Here is a 22914-nt window from a genome sequence, read left to right as displayed (position 1 = left end):
CAGGCAGCGTCTGTCCACGTGGCTCCTAATCCCACACTCCTTTAGCAGGAAGGTAATACTTAAGAATGATAATTTAACTATTTTTTGAAAATGTACCTGTACTGCTCGTAGCTGCCATCTTTAAGTCCTAGATGAGGAAAAATGAACAATGTTACTAACCATTGCCTGCAACAGAATAAGGTATCAGGTAAGGCACAATTTAAAAAAAGACCTAAGAGTATTAAAAGATGAATGTGTATTGCCACATATGTTAACTGGAGCTGTTATTTCCGGATTTAATCCCTTATTCTAGGTAAAATTGGTTGTAAATTGGGATAGATACCTCTCAAACTTTTCTACCAATGTCCTTTAGTGGTGTATTTAAATATACAGAACTTTTGATTTCAAAATGTCCGGCTCTGTGTGGTGCGTGTACTAGGATGCAAAATAGTATTTTGGGCTTTGGTGGACTCGGGTAGGTCACAGTATTTTTGGGGTGGGGGTCTTCAAGCTCTAAAGGCTATTATTTTTTTTAAATAGCATTTCTTATGTCAACTTAAGGGGTTATGTATAGGTTATATAAGGGGTTATACTAAGGGGTATAGGAAATGCAATTTAAAAAGAAGAAATACAAGTAACTGCACCTTTTGGTTTGCTATCAAACATTTAAAAAAAAAAAAAAAAAAAAAGATCACAAGCAGTAGAAAAAGCAGATCCATTGAGTAGACCCAAAGCAAATTTAAGGGATAAGAAACAATGAAACCAACCTAGAACAAAAGTAAAGGCCCATTTTGCTGTTTGGAATTTAACTGCGGAGTTACATGTGCACACCTTCTGGTAGCATAATGCGGCCCTTCTTAGACGTGCTGTTATTTCCCAACTGCCTTGCAGTAACACAGGTAAGGGAATCTCAGCACCTCAGCAATACTCCTCCCTACACGATTTAAGTATCACTCGTCATTTAAGAAACATAACAGAAACGGAACAAATACAAATATTTGAGCATGCAGCCATCAGCCTCAGCAGGACAGGACTAGCATAACTGAGTACTAACATCCTTCTGCCTGATACAAGTTTCATAATGGTAAGAACAAGCCCCGTTTCCTCTGGGGAGTTTCTGAGTGCAACAGAAGAGGCACTTACCCAGATCCATGTTCCTAGTTCTCGGATTGCATTGTTTATACCCTTTGCAGCTTCTTAGTTCCATCAGCTGGATGTGCAGTTGATTGAGAACGTCTCTATCTAGTGTATTCACTGCATTAATTAGCTGCAACAACCAGGGGTTCTTATTAGTAACCATTGCTCTGTAGTTTGGTAACTGTCATATATGGAATACACGTGGTTTATTTGTAACAGGAAAGATGCCAAATCACAGTATGTTCAATGATTTTGGCCTTATCTACATCCTGCACCAATACTGTGCTACTTCAATTTATCATCAATGAGGAACAACGATGCATTTCTAGAGCAGTTCTATGATCAGGTACCTGATACGGATCGGTATTGAGGTCAAAATACTCCAAGAATCCAGTAGCAAATTCACAAAACAGGAAGTTGTGGGTCTCGTTGATTGTCCTCAAACACCAGTACGTGTTGTTGTTGGCACTGGTACAGGCACAGAAAGGGCCCACTGCAAATCAAAGAGTTACAAGGACACAAGCTACACGCTGCTGTCTTTGGGCACTGGTTATTGCTTCTTGTTTATGGTATTACTTTATTCATAGACAGTTACTGTCTCCGACCCCTGAGCTCTAAAGCCGAGAATGTCTGCCAGCATCAGCTGCTCGTTCTATGCATACCTAACCACACGGCACGGCCAACTGAAGCAACATCTTGGCTAGTGGCTTTCCCTGTCTTCTCTGGTTGGGAACCATTCCAGATGTGAGATACGATACATAATTGTACTGTACGTGAGATCTGTAGGTTTTTACTTGCAGTTGGTTTTGGTTTTCGCTTCCTTGCCTGTTGTGCAAGGATAATGCCAACGCTGAAACAGAGACTATTTAGTAGGAGGAAGGCTGCGTAGCTTTGGCTACGTAACTAATCATATCTTCATAACTCATGATCCTGATAACTTCCAGGAACCAGCCCAGCCTCCACCCGCCTACCCATTACTTAGAGTATCCTTACGTGTCCACAGGGGAGCAGTTTGCCAGTGCTGGTTGTCGTGGGTGAAGCAGGTCAGACCAGGCATGCTGCACGTGTCGTTGTTTTTGATTCTCTTAAGCAGTTTGCGCAGTTTCTTCTTCCGTCTTTGCTCTCGAAGCAGCCAGAGCCTGTCCTTCTCCTGTAGGGCTTTCCTGCACACACGAAACATTAGGGTCATGCAGACTCTGTTATACTTGAACACACCTAAAAAAAATTAAGTAGCTAATAAAATAAGCTGCTTTGAGGGAAAGAAATAACAGGTATTTTTTAAACAAATGGCTTCTCTTCCAGATGTCTCTGGATATAACTCTTTGCAATTCAATGTCACTGAAAAAAACCCCAGAACAACCAAAGGAGCCAGAGGGGCTTATAGGCTCGGCTGAAGCCTGGCACATGGTGTTTCCCAAACCAGGAACCTTCTCTCAAATTTACAAGCATTTCCACATGGGCTCGGTTACTTGCCCAGGTGTCTGTGTGTTTATTCTTTTTAATACAGGAGAAATGAAATACTGCTACTTTTCCTTAGTTTGTAACTGGTGTGCACGAACCAAACGTTGGCGTCTTTGCATTTCCTCTTTCAAAGGAACAGGCCTTCACTTACTTGAAAGGATGAAGACTGGAACCCTTGTGCCTCAGCTTGCTCTTGTGTTTTGCATGGTAACTAGAAAATAAAACCAGCATTATTGTTGAATAATAGAAAGACAATTGCTCCTGTTCATACCACACTTTCATACTGGATTTGGAGCAGCTTTAATCCAGTGTAATTTCTCCCTTCAATTTATGCATTGGTTACGTGGTGAATACAAAGCAGCGTGGCCAGACTGGCAAGTCTCTCCTTAGCTCACTCGTGTATAGTGACATCTGGTGCTTTAACACTGTATTGCAATATTTAGCCACAGATTATTCCAGCTGCAATTTTCAATTTTAGTTGTCATCGGTTCTTGTTTCTGTACATGGGGCAGATACAATGAATAGACTTATAATTCAATTACAATATTTCTTCAACTGAATATTCACTAATTTGCTTAGATGATAAGATGAAAGCATATACCATCTTCCTGTTATTTTCCTCCTGAATGAAAGAATTTAAATACCAGTTGTACTTGTAGGGTTGGGGTTTTTTCTCCATTGTTACTAGCTAGAAGTTCCAGGAAAGCTTAACCGAGCTGCACAGAGCTGTCCCAGCGACACCAGGGCCTCGTGTCCTGAGACAGGGCGGGTGTAAGCAGAGACACACACTCTTGCTGGGTGGCTTCTACTGGTTTGGCTCTGATCTTACAAGATTTTGCAGAAATTTTCTTTCTGTGTAGTTTGCAAAGTTAATAACAGACAAAACAGCCTTAGTCACTGGCAGTATTTTCTGACTGATAAAGTTCATTACACTACCCACACAAATCAGCAAAGACAAACTGAGTTCAATAAATGTTATTTTCTAAACAGTACATCTAAATTCAGTTAGTTGTCAGACTAAAATTCCCTTCAAAACAAAACAAATCTCTTAAATTATTAATGCTACTGGGAGCTTTAATAAATTTAATCCTTGTAGCATATTTACAAAATAAGACCGTTAAAGAACTATCTATCTACAGTCAATTTTTTTATCTTGCACAGACACTGGGGATTTCATTAACTAATCCTAAATGCTAAATCCTAATTCAATGCAATTCTGCAAACAAACGTAAGTCAGATGATTAACTTCATTGATTTCAGTGGGATTATTCATCTTAATAATGCTATGCACAAATATAAGTGCTTCCTCCATTGGGCCTGAAAAATGTAACATTCTTTACATTTACTATAAAATATTCATTATAAAAATACCTTCATCTTTACAGTATATATTAAACAAACTCAGTTGTTAACATCAGTTTTGATAGAGGTGGATTATAAGACAATATAAACTTTTGGGGGATTTGCCATTTAGAATGATTCTGATTTAATTTTAAACACCTTTTGCCGTGGGTTCCCCGCAGGGGTTGGTGTAACCCAAGAAACTGATCTCCATATTTTAGTGTTCTGGTGCTGAAGTTCGGTTGCAGGATACACTGGGTACCTTGTGTCTGTAAACTAGGGTATGTTACACCTCCAAGGATTTAAGTCTTATGCTCAAAATCTCATTCCATTATGCCCCCGAGACACAGAAGTATTGTCCATACCTTCTCATAGAGACTACTTTGGTAAAGCTCCTTTAGCCCCAGACAAAAGCTCGGCTGCCCTGTGGTTACCAGCACGCTGAAGTACAGCTTTTTTTGTGATACCTGTGTCGCTGCTGCCACCTGGCTCACAGCAGCCTCAGCGACTGCTCTGTGACCACCATTATCAGGAGAAAGCTGCTCCTGGTTTCTTTCTGCGCAGCTTCCCTAGGGGCAAGTTCTGTTTAGGTGAACATTTGATTTTGAAAGATTCTCTGCTGGGCTTATTTGCAGAACGAGAGCTTCAGGTGTGCTTGAACCTTCCTTCCATGCAACCACTGGGCATTTTGCAAATATCTGGCTAGATGAGAGAGCAACTATGCAGAGACCTTGGTGCATAATCGCTATTTTAGTATTACCTGTTGCACTTAAAATTCACAAGCCATCTGCACTAGGGAAAAAAAATGACCTGGTGCACTAATGAAGTGGTGGTTACAAAAATACGGTTACTCTGCACCAACTGTTAAATTCCTGCTTCTCCCGGCTGGCATAGCTGCTAAACATCGCAGTGATTGCAGCCTAGGAGAGAATACATCCAGCCTTGAAGAAACTGAATGGGAAGAAATTCTCTCATCTCCCTACCCTGTTATTCCATATGCTTTACGCACTATTCTTTTAAAAACAGATTTGTTTAACACTGCACCACGCTGACAATTTGCCCTTGTGGAAAGCAAGTTTTCAGAAACAAGCCTACAGTTTAAAATATTAATCTCTGGTATCTAATAGCAGCATCTTCAGTACAAGAGCATAACTAACTGGTTTATAAGCCATGTTACACATCCTCTCACATCGTCACCACTTGACACAGGCAATTAAACTCCTGTCTGGCATAAGAAGGGCCTTGTGCTTGTGCAGCAGTCCAGCTCCCCCAGAAGGCGCTGTACAAGCGTGCGGTGAGTAGGCAGACGCTTAAAAACACAGATTGTGATTCTCTCCTGTGAAGACATAAATCAGCTACATTTGCACACTACAAACAATCACTCTGAAGTACACAAGAAATACCTTATCTTGTTACAATCGCACTCTTCAGGTCGCTTCTTCTTCAGATGACCTCTCACCTCCCTCAGGTTTTTTATTTTGTTTTGCAAAGTTTCAATCTAAACAAAGTAAAGAGAAAAGCAGCAAGGCTCTGTCATTTTGCATGGCAGTCTTCAGCAACGTCTGGCCACATGGGATATGGATTAGCAGTTAATTGTGCCACCCACATGGTTTATTTTTAACTGCCTATTTTTTCTCTTCCAGTAAATGAAAGTACTGCTTTTGTTCCGTCTAGCTCACACACGGCGTGGCCCATTCCCACTCAGATGGGCATTACAGGCTTCTACCTTGGTTCTTTCCACAGCAGAAAAACCAAAGCAATTCAGTGTGAACAACAAAGTCACTGCAAAACTACCATTAGACATCAGTGGCCATCAGGCTGGTGGAAGCACATGGCAGCGTTCAAGAAAAATACACAAAGAATCCAGCCCTGTGACCCTAAATAGGAACACAACAGCACAGAACGGAGCTCTCCTTTTCTGTGGCACTCCATATAGCCTACATTCACTGACGAAAAAAGAATTGTAAGAGCATGGTGATATTGAAATTGCCCTTTCGCAAACCTAGCAGAGCTGGTAAGTTTTTCAGTGTCTATCTGCCTTGCTGCGTACCAAATCTGTACCATAAAAGGGGGGCCAACAAGTTCTTACGTAGGACTGTGCTGTGAATTCATGTAATTTGGTAAGAGATTCCAGGAGGTCCTTTCTCTATGCGTCTCTTTGGCATTTGTTCCACCATTATCTCCAGGTTCTTCATATACACAAGCCTAAGGAAAAGGAATTCAATTCCAAAGTGCAAGGGTTAAACACAAGCAAGCAAAATAAATAATTCTAGAAGCACTGAAACTGATGAAGCTCACTTTTCCTTGGGCTTGTGTTTGACAGCTGAAGGCCTCTTTTTGAGAGGTACACTGGGGAGCAGGGCTAATCAGATGTGAAAAAGATCCAGCTGAAATTTTTCCCAGGATGGGGACACTTACAAGTCTCTCATTTATCTCTTAAGGCGTATGATATTTCTCAGCTGTCCCTTCCGTTGCAGTTCTCCACTCAGCATCTTGTCTTCACAAACTTGTAATAACTTAATTATCTCTGAAATATCTATTCTGAAATCAGCCATCAAGTTCAAAAGGTTCCAGGGAGGGACACAGATACCCAGAGGCAGCCAGACACAAACACAAGTCAGCACGATCCTACCAGCTCACAGAAAAACTGTGTTAAAAACACCCACTGAAAACGCGTGACTGGTAACATCACTGACCTCGTGGTCAATGTGAAGTTTATGGTCCTTCCAAGCTTGCAGTGACCGGTACAGGTCTGTGTCACACTGAACGGTGTCATTCTCCAGGATATAGCATCTGGGCATGGGAAAGCAAACAATGTTTGTCAGAGTGGATACACGTGCGCAGAGCAAGGCAAACAGCTGGTTTTAATACCACAACTCCAGGACAGATGAGAAGCCAGACTGGAAGTGACAGGCAGAATTCAAAAAAACAATGTTCACTCAAGAGAAGCAGCGTGTGCTGTGAGCCGGGAAAGAAGTTTGGATTTGAGCTGCCGTGGAAATTTTTCAGAAGCAGAAAAATTCAAGGAGAATATTCCTATCAAGCAGAACCTGTTGACTGCTTAATTTCTATATGCAAATCGTGCTGCACAGAATTCTTGCTTATTCATTAGGCTGTCTACATAAATAATCTCTACTAACTAGCAAGCACAGAAAGCATTACTCAGAAGCAATTTCCCAATGCATAATTAAGTGATACAGGGGTAGGGGAAAGGATAAAGTACTTTATATGATGTATTACTACACCATAAAGAAAAGGGTGGAAAAAAACCCAAAACACAAAGAAATTCTGCTGCTTTCCACAAAAGGGATAAAATTTTTCAAAGGTATCTCCCTGACTGCAAAGGCAAAATACTCTCTGACAATTTTAAGTGCTTATGTTTCACAACTTCTAATGCAATCCAGGTTTTAGAATTCTTTCAAAAACAAATGCTTGACAGATTTACCTGAGAAGTTTAGTAGGGGTCAACGAATACCACACAGTCATTTTTGAATGCTTGTTTAAATTAAAGCTGAGTATTTTAAATACTCCTTTATTTTCTTTTAACCACGTCATGCGTGTTGTCCCCCTGCCTTCTTTTCTGCAAGTGTTCTTGCGGACTCCTTAGGAATTATGCACAACCTTCCTGACAGTTCCTTGTACAGATTTGGGATTCACCCAGTAAGGCAGCAAAAATCAATTTAATTTGTTCCAGAAAAAAAAGCACAAATAGTGCTTTATGGGTCCTGAACATTCATAAGAGCTGGGGTAAGAGGGCACAATTCTCTGATGCCAGCCTGCCTACGTTTCCTCCTATTAGCAAGTCTCTAACCCTGTAAACAGGAGTCAAATGGAAACGACAGATTTCAGGAGCAGCTAACCGGCTCGCGTGTGTTCACATGAGCTAGTCATTAAACAATTTAATGCATGTAATCAATAACGATTGGTGGATTTCCTGATAATTCACAAGCGGAAATGGTGACTAAACTAATTAAGTACAGTTGAAGATACATCATCAGTCCCCAGACCTGCACAGAGGAAAAGATTTTTAGCTATTAGAGCGCCCAGACAATTCCCTCACCTCTCTTAATATGTTCCATTTCCCAATGCTCCTGGTCCATCCAACTTCATTCATAACACAGATTTCCCTTTCCTAGCACTGGCTACAGAAAGCTCTGAGAGGCTGCTTCCTCCCTCAGGGCTGATTTGGAGTACGACATGAAACCAGGTCACACTCCAATTAGAGCCCTGGGTCTTCAGCCAGGCCAGGTCACCCGCGGCACACTGACATTTCCATGGGGGCAGCCTGATTTCAGACAGGTGTACGCGCAACTCCTGCAAACAGCTTTGCTGGTCCTCACTGGAAACATGCCCTGATCAGTGATTGCTGCCTCCAAAGTACAGAAGACACAAAAGCACTGCTGTAGTTCTTCAGTAGCTTCGTGCCCCTCTGTACGTGACAAAATTGAAACAAAACCAAAAGCTGTTGTACAGATGAGAAAAAGAATTTTAGTGAAGCCAGACTGGGTATCCAAATGGGACACAATACGCTTGTCACAAGTTATGCAAAGCAGCCACTTAAGCAGCAAAAGCTTTTAGAAACATACCACACACACTCACCTGTGAGTCACTTTTATTAGGTTAGGGGCTGTATACTCTGCAATGCCACCAGTGCCACTGTATTCCCCCACGTCTTTGTCTTCCTCCTCACGAAGAAGAGCCCTCTGCATCTTGTGCCGCTTGGTGATGTTTCTTGGTAAGACAGGTTGGTAGCCATCCTCTAACCCCAAGTTATACACGGCTCCATCCAGCTCAACAGACACAGAACGGATCGAGCGGTTGCGGACGTAGCTTGGTTTGTATTCTGCACGGAAAAGGAAGCGAAAGGATTAAGAGGGGGAGAAACAGCATGTTACAACTGGTCCTCTTTGTGGGTCTTGGGGAACAAAAACAACCAGCCCATACTGTGGCATTTGGAATTAACTGGATGACAAATGGTCTTTGTTGCAGCTGTCCTGAGAGCTGCTGCTTCTTACCTTTAGCATGGATAGATGGATACCTTAAGGCATACGAGGGAGGGCAGATGTAATGGAAATGCACACGGATGGCAGAGGGGAAAGAAAATTGTCCAATACCATTTTAAGAGCAAACAGCTCTTCAAAGAGACTTTGCTTGTCCACCCAGGAGTCACTAGATGGCAGTAAGACCTTAAAAACTAACCATGACAGTTCAAGACAGCAAGGTCATCCTTACCGACTGTTTCTCTACTGTTTCCCATTGTCTACCGTACAATGCTCCAGCGCTAGGGCTCCTGCAACCCTTCCCTGAAGTTGTCCCCAGTGTTCAGTCTGAGCCTCTTCTCAATTCTTTGCTCTTTCTTCAAGGTAAGATGCTTGATTTTTTCGGGAGGGATTAATATCTGAATTTTTACCTTTATCCACATCTAATTCTTTTCTTTGCAATTATTTTCCTGATGTGCAGATCAGTCAGTGAGTTTCTACACGAAGCACCACCCTCCAGTGCTCTGCACTCCATCAGGCTTTGCTTCTGCATTTGCAGCCCAAAGGCAAAGCAAAACATTTGCTACGAATTGTCACTACACGGTAGGAGATTCTCATTGATCTTTTCACCATTACTGCTTTCCAAAGTTCTCTGTCCTGGCACAAATCCCCAGAGCTCCTCTTGTTTGGTCTGGAATGGCACAAATATATCACAGTTATGGAGTCTAAGTACAATCTAAGTACCACGGCCTCTCTTCTCCTCCCTGTCCAGTGCCCGAGTCTTTGCTCTGTATATGAGGCTTGGAGTCATCTAAGACAATCCTGGAAAAATTGAGTCTCTTGGCTCCGGTCACCTCCCCTTCACCCAGAGCTGAAACACACAGCACATCTCACAAGAAGGAGACTTCCTCCTGTGATCTGATAAGGTGAGAACTCAACCAATGTGCCAATCCCAGGCTCCACAGAAAAGCCAACTTTCTCTATGGGATAATCTCCCCGGCCAAACAAGCAGGGAAAAAAGAAGGAATGGGAGGTAGAAAAACCCAAATTGACAACAGAAATGCTCATATCACTTGGCATGTTTTGGCATTAACACAGCCTGACTTTTTTCAAGAAGCCTTAGATTAATTCCAAATGGATCGCAAAAGTCTCAAAAAGCCATTTTGCAGACTCTGAGAAGAGAAACAAACATCTCCTCCCACCTGAAACCAGTCCAAGCACTATATTCTTGTCAGCGCCACACACAGAAAGTGGAATACCAGCTGGATTGTCTGGCTTTGCACACTTCCCACCTGTGGTTCAAAGTTTATTGCTGATATTAAGCCAGGTGAGTCACTGCCGAAGGGAGAAACAAAACAAACACCAAAAGACCAACCCTATTTTAGGCACCCATTCAGGAAATGTTTGACTAAATGAGAAGGAAACTCCCATCTTTTCAGAAGTAGGAGGAAGTTCCAAAAAGCTACACCCTAACAATTACATTCAAAGTATAAACTCCCATTTCTTTAATTGTTCTCTCATTTCATCTTGTTAAGCTCAGCCAACTAACAATTTACCTTCCTTCCAAGTCTAATATGCCAATCCAAATCCAGCATGTTGGACTCAGCAGATAGCTGCAGGGAACTGTCGTCTACACACGTCCCTGAAGAATTAGAAGCAGGAGTTACTCCTCCCTCGCAGCCAAACTAACCCAGCCTTACAATGAACAAATTGGTCTGGAGAGAGACAGCTCATGAAGGACTTGTATCACTTCATCACAACGTGCTCTTTGCAGTGCTGACTCAGCGCTGGGATTTGTATCAAACTCCATTATTTTCAGAGGAAGTGGTTAAAATATTTTAGATGATCAATATTCATCCGTGCTGTGCTCTCCCACCTGCAAAGTGCACTGCAGGCATAAATACCAATGTCTAATTACTTATTAGTCGATCCTCCCCCAGCTTTAAGCTTTACTCTCCAATTAATTTACCTGTGTACAAAACCCACAAAGTAGATCTACGGCTATTAAATATTTATCCCAAAACACCTACCCTCCCTTTTTCAAGTTATTAAACTGTGGCTTTGGTAAGCTCTATGAGCCCCGATGCTTCTCTTCCTTTGGTCTTACAGCAGCCAGCCGTCATATAGATAGTACTGCTGAAAAGCTGCAGCCTCAGAATTGAGTCTGGAAATGGAGTCTGGAGAAATGTAAGCCCAAGAAAGCCAACTCCGTTTCAGTGTGCCACTCATGCAGCCGAGTCTTCTTGCAGCACTTGAGAAGCACGCTTGTCTTCGCTGCAGCCTGAAAGGAAGGACACCGCTCTGGTCCAGCCTTCCCCAGACAGTCTAGAGACTCAAACACACATGATTTTTTAAAACTATTTCTTGGTAGCATCTCAGGTTTCAACACTGTCTAGTGAAAGCATGAACTCCAGTATCCAAAATTATTATTCAGCTGAATACAGTGAGGCAATGTTGTATTGTAAAACCATAAACTTCCTATCGGACATAAACATGCCCAGCCTTTGGGTTTATATTTAACTCTCCTCACATCCCTGTCACCCAAGCCTTACTACTTATTTTGCAGCCGCCAAATTCATGATTTAACACAGAGGTAATTTGTAAATGACAGTTCTCTCAGGGATAACTGAGACGATTGTAACCAACTATAAGTACTGCACGGCAACTTCCGCAAAGCAGGAGCGTGAGCGCTCGGCAGGAACACTGCAGAACACCGAGAACTCTTGGTCTTCCCTGTTGACACTGACTCTCCATAGGTGTTTTGGATCTCATGTATTTTCCAGTATCACGATGACGACAGAATAAGCCAGTATGCAAGGATTCTGCTTCCACACTTTTCACGGGAAAAACAGCCACCACTAACCTCAGGAATTCCTGCTTGACATTTCCCAATAATGTCTGTATATTTTCCAGGATTTTCTAGAGAATAAGCATTTTTTTTCCTACAAGACCAAAGTAAAATTAAGCACTTTGAAGTCAATTATTTAAAAATATCTCAATTGTCTAGAAATATGGATAAAGGTTTAGAGCTGTTTTTTCTTGGGCATTAGGTACCTAGGGATTTCTGGAAAACTTATTTTGAATCTGTGCCCTCAGATACGTCCAAGAGGAAAAAAACCCAACAGAAAAAACTTTCTTACATCCAGTTTCTCACAACTGCCATTAAAAATTATACTTCAAATGCATTATCTTTAAAGTAGCTCGTGTTCAGGTTTGGGGTTTTTTCGTTTGTTTGTTTTGTTTTTTTTAATAACAAAGGAGGTAATTTTGCTCCAGCATTAAGATTACCTCAAAAGAAAAACAAATGACATGAAAATTCGAATAAAAATGCCCTTTGCACACACTTCCGTTTGTTGTTTACAAATCTGTGTGGCCCATCATCATTTCTCTACGTGCAGCTTAATAACTCCTTTAATCACGTGCACTTGTTCATCACAGGAGGAGGAGATCAAATCCACAGCGAGAGAAACAGAACAGACCACAACACAGCCAAACATTTTAAGAGCTCACAATTACTTTAAACTTTCTTCCTACTGCAAAGCTCTGTTTAATCTTTCTTATAAAAATAAAAACATACTAAAGAAAATAAAGGGGACACAGAAATGCAAATATTCCTGACATCCAAATCCAGATATACCAAATATTAATGTTTATGCATTTCTAGCATCTAAAGGCTTTGCAGGCGAGTTGTGTATTTGTACATGGCCCAAATAGCACATACATGACAAGACCCGATTTTGCAACTGAATTTACTCAATTTTGAAACATTTTTGCCTGCTAAATGCACTGGTGCACATGACAACGGGTCTAGACCACGCCTACTTTAGAAAGTAATTATTTTATCAAAACACTTGGTGCTCCAGCCCCTTTATCAGCAATTTAATCTGGTCTTTTAGACCACATGTTCTTACCACACATGACCAGTTTTAATCTTTCTGAACGACCAATCCTCATACCCCCCTTAGAGTTTGCAACACACTTGGTGCATCTCAGAATCAGGGCATCCAATTTAGTTTTCTGCAAATGACGGTAGATTAGAATCTGTCAAAACTGCTCTCTGCAAATCCATCTCTAGTGTGCATGATAGAAGGGAGTGATCAGGGTATTTCCTTCAAAACTGCACCCTTGCTGTGAACTAAAACGTTAATGTGGATGTGACCCTCATCCAGTTTGAAATTCTATTTTCGATTTAGCTACTGTTCAATCTGACGAATAGTGTTCACTAGCATTCAAGTAGTGCTGCAGCATGATCCCATGCACTCATCAAATTCTGAGTAGCAGACCCCAAAGATGCCCTCAGAACTAGGCAACCCAGCACCGACTGCACTTTATCCCGAGTCTCATGAAACAGGTTGTAAAAATCCAAATACACCTCATCAGTATTCAGGTCACCCTGTTACCATTCACAATGCAGTGAGACAGGTTTCTAGGTAAGCTGTTTAGAAAACCCTTGGTGTGTTACCTCAACTTGCATTGCTTTGTGCTCATTTGCGTTCAGTGTGTGATTTATTAGATAAGAGCACGTGAAAGAATAGCCAACACCAAATCAGAGTCTACGTCAATAGGTCCAAGCTAACCTCTTCCTGTATGGCACACCCTGGATGTGGGCAGAGGGAAAAACAAAGCATCTGTGGAGTGAATTAGTTCACTCAAGACACAAGCAATGGGAACGTGATTGGCAAGATTCTACCTTCTGTGCTAAAGTTTATGCCTTACGGTTCAACGAGGCAAGTGAGCCAAAGGCGACAGGAAAAACTCTGTCTCTCCTGAGCAGAACATGGGGAAAACACCACCACTCTGATCCCTCTGCCAGAGGGAGCAACCTTCACTTTTTTTGCCTCAATCTCCTTCATAAACTAAAGGTAATTATACACTTAACCACCTCGTCTGGATGTTGTGAAAATTAGTTAATGTTTAGGTAGCACGACACAGATGAAAAGTACTTAAGTAAGTGTTAGGTATTATCAGATAGCATTATGTTGCCCTCACTTAAATTGTTTTCCTCTTCTCATTTAAGTGCCTTCGATCTACTCCTGTTATTTGACTCCCCGTGACTGAACTTTCTTCTGTGTGACTTCAGGGGAAAAAAAAAAAGAAAAAAAAAAGGAAATTGAACTGCAAGTTCTAGTGTTATTTAAAGATTATCTGCTGTGCCACATATTTAAACAGCAAGTATAGTTGAGTAATTTCATCCTGGAACCAATAATTTTTTTCAACTAAAAATTAGCTTAGTAGGTACTAATCAGCTTGCAAGGCAAATATAATGGGAGAAAATCAATTTAAACTCTCTGTTTGAAGCTTGTGCCAGGTCATTATACAGAAAGACTAATCTGCTAAATAATTAAGGCTCTGTATTTGTGGAGTGAGACGAAAGAAACATTACAAGTGAATAATAATTCCGTGCTGCCGTTTGCCTCTTTAATCTATAATTAGACTATGTACTTCAAATATAGATGTTCGTCTGACTAAGGTTTAATACAGAGCAAGAGGAATGGGCTTTCTGAAACAGCACCTGATCTGTGCCAAGGAAACTAGAAACAGAGTCATCCCCTTTGGACATGATCTCTTGTTAAAAGTCAGCCTTGTCTCTGCTGACTGAGCACAAGGAAAGGATTTTAGAAGCAAGCAGCTTCTGTAACAAAGCACACGCATCCTTATTAAAAATAAATTACTGCAGTAACGGCTCCAAGCATGTACTGAAATCTGGAGTATTTGCTGTAAAACACTACTGTTAGTGTTTCATGGCCTATGTAAGGACATGCTACTTGCCACTTCAGTGTACATACTGCAGTTTTGAAAGACATAAATATAGAACCCTATTTTGGATTAAAATATTCCTCTTCCTACAGAGACATTTTCAAATCTGATTGTCCAATATGAAGCACACTGTTTCATAGCCAGATACACAGTAAATATGCTGACAGAATTCAATGCTCACGAAAATCAGAACAATTATTTGTGTTAGTGAACAAACTCATAACAGCCTTCTCTAAGGCAGGGACAGAAGATACAATGGGTTCGCTTACTTTTCTTGGAGAATAGTTTCTTTCTCCGTCCGACATGGCTCAGCTTGTATTCATTCTCCTCACAATTGCAGTCTTCACTATTCCTGTTGTAATACTTGGGCAAAATATTGGAGGCGCTTTTGCTGTTGCCTGCAGCTGCCAAGTTCGCCATTCCCTTGCACTTGTGTAGCTTGAGCTTTCCACTGGCATCTTCCACACACTGCCATTTCTGGAAGAAAAATTTGGTCATTAAAACTCTGTCCCAACTGTGCTTTGTCTGATGGCCAGCTCCAGCGATCTATCAGAGATTCCTTGTTGTAGTAAACTGGGGCTCATCTATCACCTACTACCAAAACAGAATTTTTGTAGTCCCATTTCCAGACAAAAAGGGAACTCTTTGGAACACTCTTGGCATTTGTTTCTGATTTTGTTTCTTGGAGGCAAAACAATGTGAATTTCTTAACAAATCAATACTACAGCTAAAAAACATGGAGGTGACAAATGACGACTTCCAGAAGTGTAATTGTGGTATAAACCAAGGACATTCAAACCTTTATCCACAAGTTTGAAAAGAATCCTTGCCTACTAGCAAGTGTGTTTGTCAGGCTGGCAGGAATCTATGCCACTATTACACCATTAAAACAGCACCAAACTCCAGGCCTGCATATAATCTCTGCCCCATCCCATACTCTACAAGAAGGGAAAATACTTTTCAGGGGAGTCTGCTTCTCTTTCCTAGTTCAAATGCCTGATGGTGGGATGACTTTATCCAAGTTGTAGATTCCTTTACTGTAAAGATCTGGTCTGAGCTGATTATCAAGACTCGTTCTACAGTCAAAGAGGAGTAACGGTCACTACCAGGGTATAATTCACTTCATCCTAAAGTGGCCATGTAGCAGAGATAAGAAAAAGGATTGCTCTATAGAAGCACCTGTTTCTCTTCACTGACCTTTAGAAGGGTTGGTATGGCTGAATCAGCTACGGAAGTCTGTAGTTCCATGAGTTTATCTCCATCTTTAGTATTTCTTTTAATAGCTTTTCCCATTCAACACCCTTGGGCTTAAAAAGCAATGGTGAGTTGCACTGGATGCCTGTGAAGTGAGAATCTCCTCCCTCTTCCACTCAAACTAGAGAAAATCTCATCTCTAATCTCCAACTCCTTCTGTTACACAAACCCCAAAGTAACTTGCTTACAGCTCCCTTTGTGCTGCTGTCAGAGCTGTGCCGAGGGCAAGGGAGTTTAGCCACCTTCAATCTGGCACAGAAGTTTTACCAACTTCCCAGATACATCATGAAGTAATTTCACCTACTCCCTTATTTACCAACACACTATTAGCTTCAGAGCTGGGCTTCGAGATAAATAAAAAAACCTCACAGTAGCAGCTGGTAGTGTTTTAAGTAGAGAGTCTCGGAAACACTTCAGCTTTTTGCTGAGTCTTGAGAGGCATTCCTCTTTTTCCCTATTACAAAATCCTAAATCTGTGCCTCCAGGACTCGCTGGAATATTGAGAATTTTCCAAATAAAAGAACAGAAGGAAAAACAGCAACAGCTCCCAAGTGAGATGACATTTTACAGCAGCCTGCAGCTCTACGAGGGAGATTCAGTCACTTCCATTCCCAGAGAGCTGCGCCCAGGCTAGGACAACAAAGCCCAAATTCTCCATTGAAATTCACTCCACTGTTTGCATGACAGCAAAGTAAGAAAACAGTATCACTGAACTGGCTAGTTACAGTGGATTTTTTTATGTCCACGGGAGATCCTCTCATTGAAAACTATCAGTGTTTTATGGTGTGTCTGCTTATTTCCTCAGACAATTGGATACTAAGTCTCCTGAGCTATAATTACTTCTTAGGTGCAGAGGTGGTGTCCAGCCTCTGGTACAACCCAAGCCTTGCGCTGATGCAGATAAGCCCGGCTTAACTTTCAGCACAAGGAATCACAGAAACTCAATGAGAGATACTGACAATAAGACATTTGAATCAGACACCTTTGCATGACCGTCTGCATCCGTGAAGCTGGACACATTTACCTAGATGAGATGTAGAACAAATTAACCTTTTGAAGAATAAAGTGCTGAGTCATTTTTTTTTATAAATGCTAACATTGATTGATGCACAGACTGAGGTTTGAAGTAAAAGTTATTTTACTAGAATAAGCAACAGTTTCTTTTGCAGTGAAAAAAGATATAAAAGTATTTGTTGCTGTTTCCCATTTCAATTCATCTGGATCTTATTTTTGAAAATATATGAAGAAACTGCATTTTCTGCTCAGTAGAGCTCTATGCTGTAGGTGTCTAATACATGAAAAATGAAGATTCAACAGAGGGCAAGTTAAATGCCATGATGAGAACTACTGTAAATAAGTGCTCTGATGCGTAGCCCAAAAAATATTTTTTTTCTATTTCTTTCATCTCCTGTCAAGAAAGTGATGCTCATTTTTCCCCTCCAGGTGAACTGGAAAAAATCCTTTAATTTTTGGTGCAGTTTAAATCTTTCCAAGGCATCTGTATGCTACAGTGAAAACATCTTAAAGGCTTTGCTGGAAGGGCACACTGTATGCATTAACAGGCCCACTGCCGAATGACTGCAGTGCAGAGCTACGTAAATGACTTTAGAAGCAAACGTTGAACACATGTGGAGGAAAAAAAAAACATCCCCAAAAAACACCCAAATCCCAAGCTTTTGCTTTTTTTTACCCCTGAAACAGATATGGACATGTGTGTGAACGTGTCTGGGATTCAACAACTTACCCTTGGTCTGCTCGCAAGTACAAACACAAATTCTCTAGGTCAATATCACAGCTATATTAGTTGCAGTCATTTCCACAGGATGCTTTCAAGGATAAAGAGCAGTAATTTCAAGGGACCTGTGAAATCCCTGCTTGACATTCAAGAAGCTCTGAACACTGTGAATTCTGGCATCTTAAATTGGTTTCTAGCACACAGCACACCATCATGCAGAAACCTGTGTCAACCCCTGGAAGCAACTAAAATATTTTACAAGAGGTAATAACTTAAATAATTAAAACCTTATATGAAGAACTCCAGAGTGCCCCAGAGATACTTTGGCTCACAGTTACAAATGATAACCATCCAGCAGCAAAACATAATTACATATAAATAGTGAATTAACTCAACCAGTCCAGAAAACAAAATGCTCTTAGTTCACACCACTTGCCCTCAACTTTTCAGGTCTTTTCTTCATTAAGCCAAAAGATGTGTTCCTAATTCAAGTTCCATAGATCATAATATCTCACAAGAGCTAAGTCCCGAAACAGAGGGCAGTTAAACACAAACGAAAAGTCAGTGGAAAACGCAGACTCCCCCACAATCTTCTTCCCAGCTCATATCAAAACGCCGAAGGAAGAACCTGTCTTTCCTCCTGTAAAGTCTTGCAGAACAGCTACTCAAGCCATCAAATAAATGGCTTTTGCAATATGTCCTGAAGTCCATCAAGCTCACGTTGTGCAAAACTTTCCAGACACCTCATTTAATCATTAAAGCTGTTCCAGCTGGAAGTTTCCCACCATCTTCAGGCAGGCCAAGTTAGCTGCTGTGCTTGTGCTTTCTGCCACCTACTGTGCTGGGCTTGTTCTAACACTTCTGCTCCATCCTCTACCCTGCCTCCCGCTGCACAGCACATGCTACTCAGTTATTTGTGTGCAAGGCAGAAGAGTGCGGGCTTTAGTTTAATGGAGAAATTAGTGCTACTGAACAGAAATCTTGTACAAAGGTACACCACAAAGGTAAAGAGAAGACAGTTTGTAACATATATTCTCCCCTCCAGACCAAACTACCTGCTATATATAGAGATATATATATATATATATATATCAGCAAGAGTAAATTAGGACTTCAATATCTACGAAACATGAATCTTAACAGCAGCAGCTGTAGACTGAACAGATGCCCTGTTTCCCTCCAGTAACACTATTCACCTTGAACATGCAAATGACCCCTTTCCAGAAAAAGACATGTTGTATTTTTCTGTGTGTCAAAACCCCATTATTTCCTTCACAGTCTCCATCACCATCAAGTGTTTTTTGCATTATTGTGCATCAATGTCTTCTTACTACTACAGCAATCACAGATGTTAATTCAAAGTCATTACTTGAGGCCCCAATCAGAAACAAATAGCCATGACCTTCCCCGTAGGATTTTTTCCTACAATTCACTCATTCCCCTCAATGAATCTCTCTCAATTGACATTGTTTTCTTTAGGGGAGAAGGGCTGATCACACAAGCCTTGCTAAGAAAAGATTCCAGTTGAAATATACAGCTCTCAGAGCTGAGCCTTAAATCATCATGCTGTGTCTCATCAGCTCCTCTTTTTGTGAAGCGAAAGAGATTCCATTTCCTTTTACAGAGAAGTGAAAAGTGAAACTCTCTGATCAGTTAGCTGCCAGCAAGGCTCCCTCCCCAACAGTTTTAGGAATACAGGCTCTAGGAATCAAAATTTCTGCAGGATAATAAAGTCCTACGTCCCTGTCACCAACCTGACAAAAACACTTCAGCAATATCACTCGTCTTTAGTTTATGCAGATGCTTTTTGAATCCCATCCTTGCTGCCACATTGGATGGTGAGCTACAGACAAACTGCTTTAATGACTAGAAATATTCTACTTCCAGTCCAAACAACTGATTTACGAGTAGACAGGATACATTTTTTCTTATAGGAAACAGTACCATTACAGTTTAGTCACTGCGAAACAGTTCAAGTTACAGTTTAGTTAGCTCTTCTCCTTTGCTGTGCGTTGCTCCTTGCGTTATTTTTTATTGGGCTAATGAGGACAAAACAGCAAAATCCAGAGAGAGACACAAGCCCCTTCTCCACCAGATGTAGTTCTACTGCTTTTGCTGGCGGCTCGTCCTACCCCTCAGATGTTACAGGCCTCAGGAAACAGTCAGCCTGAAGTTTCCCACTGTTTGTCTCATACATATTACTACTACTCTGTCCTTGTTAACAGAAAATAATTGGCTCGTCTTCTGTATAGCATCTCTTAGATTCATGCAGACAGATTCTTCTCTCCTCAGCTGTTTTTTTTGACTGAATATGCCCAGTTCCTTGGGCATTTATTATTCTCTTAATCTTCTAACTGCTCCTCCCTCACCCTGTACCTTCTTCCAATTTATCCACTGGCAAAGGACGAGTCTGGTTTCCTCTATTTCGTGTCACCAGTATATAAATAGCACTGGCTGGTCTTCATTCCAATGGGACATTATTTCATTACACTGACTCATGATTTTTGGAGATTTGGACCTCTGGACCCTCAGCTCAATTTCAGTTGTCACACAGTACGTATCAGTCAAACCTTGAAATTATAAGATGGATGAACAATTTATTGACAGAAAATTTAGAGGGCTTTTTAATGTCTCAGACTGTAAGCTGAAGTGAGGCAGGTGGGACAATCAACCAGCATGCAAATGAAAAATGAGCTATTCCACTAAATTTAAGATTACAATTATATAATTCATTTATTATTAATCTTATAATTGGATTGTGGTATCAAGTGGTCCCAGCTGCTGTGTTAGGTACTGCAGAAGCTAAGGAGTGAGTTCAGCCTAAGCAGAAATTACATTAGTGGTGGAGGAAAAAACCAGCAGCAACAAAAGGGGAATTGATTTGTTTGAGGTCCCACATCGAGTCCGTAGCAGCTGTGAGGCCGAAGCCAGTCTCCTGACCTCCAGCTCGTTGGCTTTTGAACTAAACTACACTGCTACTCATGTTCAGACATTTGAAAAATTGGGGGGGTTTATTAAATCTTAGTATTGATTTTGGCAAGCTAACTGGAACATCTACAACCGTAATAACAAGGAGTTTAAAAATCTCACTTAACAAGAGATGCAAATTTCTTGGTTTTGTGAAGCAACAACAAGCAAAAAAACCCTGTAAGTAAAATAGCCTCTGGAAATCATTATAGGCTATTTCTGGCTAAAGAAGGAAAACAGTTTTGTTAATTATAATTCTTGATAAGGAATACAATCCTTGAATAACAGCCCTTAATAAATCATCACAATTTTAATTTTCATGGTTTGTTGCCTCCTAATGTTATCAGTTTGAGGGCTGATAAAATTTTTAATGTATGAAGTTATCAACAAGTCATTTCTTGTTGCAATTACAGATTAAGAACCGGATCCTGAAAGTTGCTGAGCATGTGCAACTCGCACTGGAACTCAGGAACTCCAAAGATCCGCCTAATGAGCTATTAAAATTATCTGGATTCTAGCTGGCTTGATATGCTTCACTTATCAACAGAACCAAAATTCTTTAGTAACCTTAGGTTGCTAGGTACAAAAGACCTGGACAAGCACAAAAGATACACAGATCAAAAACTTTCTTCCCAGTTTTTAAAGAAATTCCTTATAAAAGCTGACTTAGTTTCCTAGGTCAGGATAACGTAAGTTCAAGCTACAGTGGTGTCAGGAAAGGGACAAAATGTAAGCAATTTTTTCTATTGCTCCATCCTTGGCGTTAGCAGTGGCTAATGATGATTATGGTGGCAGGAATATGATCTACATGTAGATCCACTTATGAACTGCTGGAGGAAAGCACACATTGATCAGAATAGTTTTCATCAATGCCATGCCATGTTACGTCAGAGAACTGGGGGGACCAGTCCAGTGAGTGACATACTTTTAGTTATGTTATCTTCACACCAGTTACAAAAGAGAATATCCCTTCGTGATCCTGGTACAGCACAAAGCAACCAGAGGGAAGACTGTGTGTCAACCCTTTTATTTGCAGAGCATCTAAAGGAAACAAAGTGCAAATTTTTGCATTTTTAATGTTCTCCTGGCGAAAACCGTCATATAAAATAATATTTTTAATGCTATTTAAAGGCAAATTCTACTTGTATCCAATTTGCACATAAACAGAGCTTTGAAAATAAAAAGGATTTGAAAAGGAAATAATGTGAATTCAGAAAACTATTTTTCTTTACAAGTTAGAAATATTATTGTACTATACCAGATCCCGCTAAAGACAAAATTAATACTTTTAGTTTTTTTTTTCCACGTGTACAGCATAGATTCCCTATAGCAATCAGCAGTGCTGCAGGTATTGCATGTTTAGCAAATGTGCACAAAGTTGGCAAATGACTTAGAGGGAGATTTTGTGCAGCTGTTGTTATGATACTGTGGAGTTGCTGGGAATACGCTACAGAGCAATGCTGATATCATAATTGGCTTCCACAAAAGCACATTAATGCAGGCCGCCAGATAAAAGTGGGTCAGCTTCCACTTAACAGCCCGTTTAGAATGAAAGGCCGAACTACACTGAAGAGAAAAAATTTGTGTGGAAGCCATTAGGTACTAGGATAAACGTTTTTTATTTCATGTGGGAAGAAAGCGCTCATCTCTTTTAAATCCTTGAATATAAATGCTGAGCTACTCTTTCATCTGAGCCTACAGTCACCCTTTGTTGGATGCAAATAACTAACACAGACCAAACCCTACTAACTGAAAAAGAAAACATGGCAACACGCAGATTCCCATTGCACTCAGAAGAATTTACATATATTAGTGTTGCCAAAAAAATCCCACATAATGGACTCTGAAACAAGGTTTTAAACAGCGTGAATAGCCTCATCTCCATCATCCTGGTGCCCTCTTATCAAAACGATTATAGGTCAAGGAGGGTGACAGAGATTTGCAAAGGAAGAGCATTTTGTGGCAATAGAACTGTATTCACAAACTTGCACTCTCACAAAACAGAATTTCAAATTTTCCATCTCACAATTCAAAGCTTTCTTTACCTCTCCTTTACTCTAAGCTCTGTCCTTGTTTCTTCTCATTCACTCCCCTTCTGAGTGTTTGTCCTCCATTTGTCCTTCTTGTCTCCTGCTCACACTTCAGATTCCCTGGCACCACTGAGACTTCTCTGTGCACAGAATAGCAGGTCCCCAAAACTTGTTTGAGTCAAAAGAAAGATTCCCAATGATTTTAGCACGCTTTCACCTAAATTCTGACCCAGACTTCTCTTCATCTTTGCCTCAGGATGAGAAAATTCACCTT

The 22914-nt window shown here is 40.8% G+C and overlaps 1 protein-coding gene and 1 long non-coding RNA gene across 10 annotated transcripts in view; one reads left to right on the top strand and one right to left on the bottom strand.

The window, feature by feature from the left end:
* Nucleotides 1-22914, bottom strand: part of SULF2 (sulfatase 2) — a 162892-nt gene that overhangs the window by 2234 nt on the left and 137744 nt on the right. For all 9 annotated transcript variants that reach the window (XM_074605114.1, XM_074605110.1, XM_074605117.1 and 6 more), the window contains 9 exons: nucleotides 14924-15131; nucleotides 8518-8761; nucleotides 6615-6711; nucleotides 5322-5416; nucleotides 2729-2788; nucleotides 2110-2279; nucleotides 1467-1609; nucleotides 1123-1246; nucleotides 97-127 (listed from right to left, as the gene is read on the bottom strand). In XM_074605114.1, coding sequence (XP_074461215.1) covers nucleotides 97-127; nucleotides 1123-1246; nucleotides 1467-1609; nucleotides 2110-2279; nucleotides 2729-2788; nucleotides 5322-5416; nucleotides 6615-6711; nucleotides 8518-8761; nucleotides 14924-15131 — 1172 coding nt within the window. The remainder of the gene's footprint in view (nucleotides 1-96; nucleotides 128-1122; nucleotides 1247-1466; nucleotides 1610-2109; nucleotides 2280-2728; nucleotides 2789-5321; nucleotides 5417-6614; nucleotides 6712-8517; nucleotides 8762-14923; nucleotides 15132-22914) is intronic.
* The window catches only part of LOC141750285 (uncharacterized), a 65513-nt gene that overhangs the window by 3638 nt on the left and 38961 nt on the right, over nucleotides 1-22914 (top strand). The gene's annotated exons all lie outside the window — the stretch shown is intronic.

This window comes from Larus michahellis, chromosome 12 (genome assembly GCF_964199755.1).
Source record: "Larus michahellis chromosome 12, bLarMic1.1, whole genome shotgun sequence".
Taxonomy (NCBI): Eukaryota; Metazoa; Chordata; class Aves; order Charadriiformes; family Laridae; genus Larus; species Larus michahellis.
Note: the sequence above shows the minus strand (reverse complement) of the source record. Positions and strands in the feature narration are given on the sequence as shown.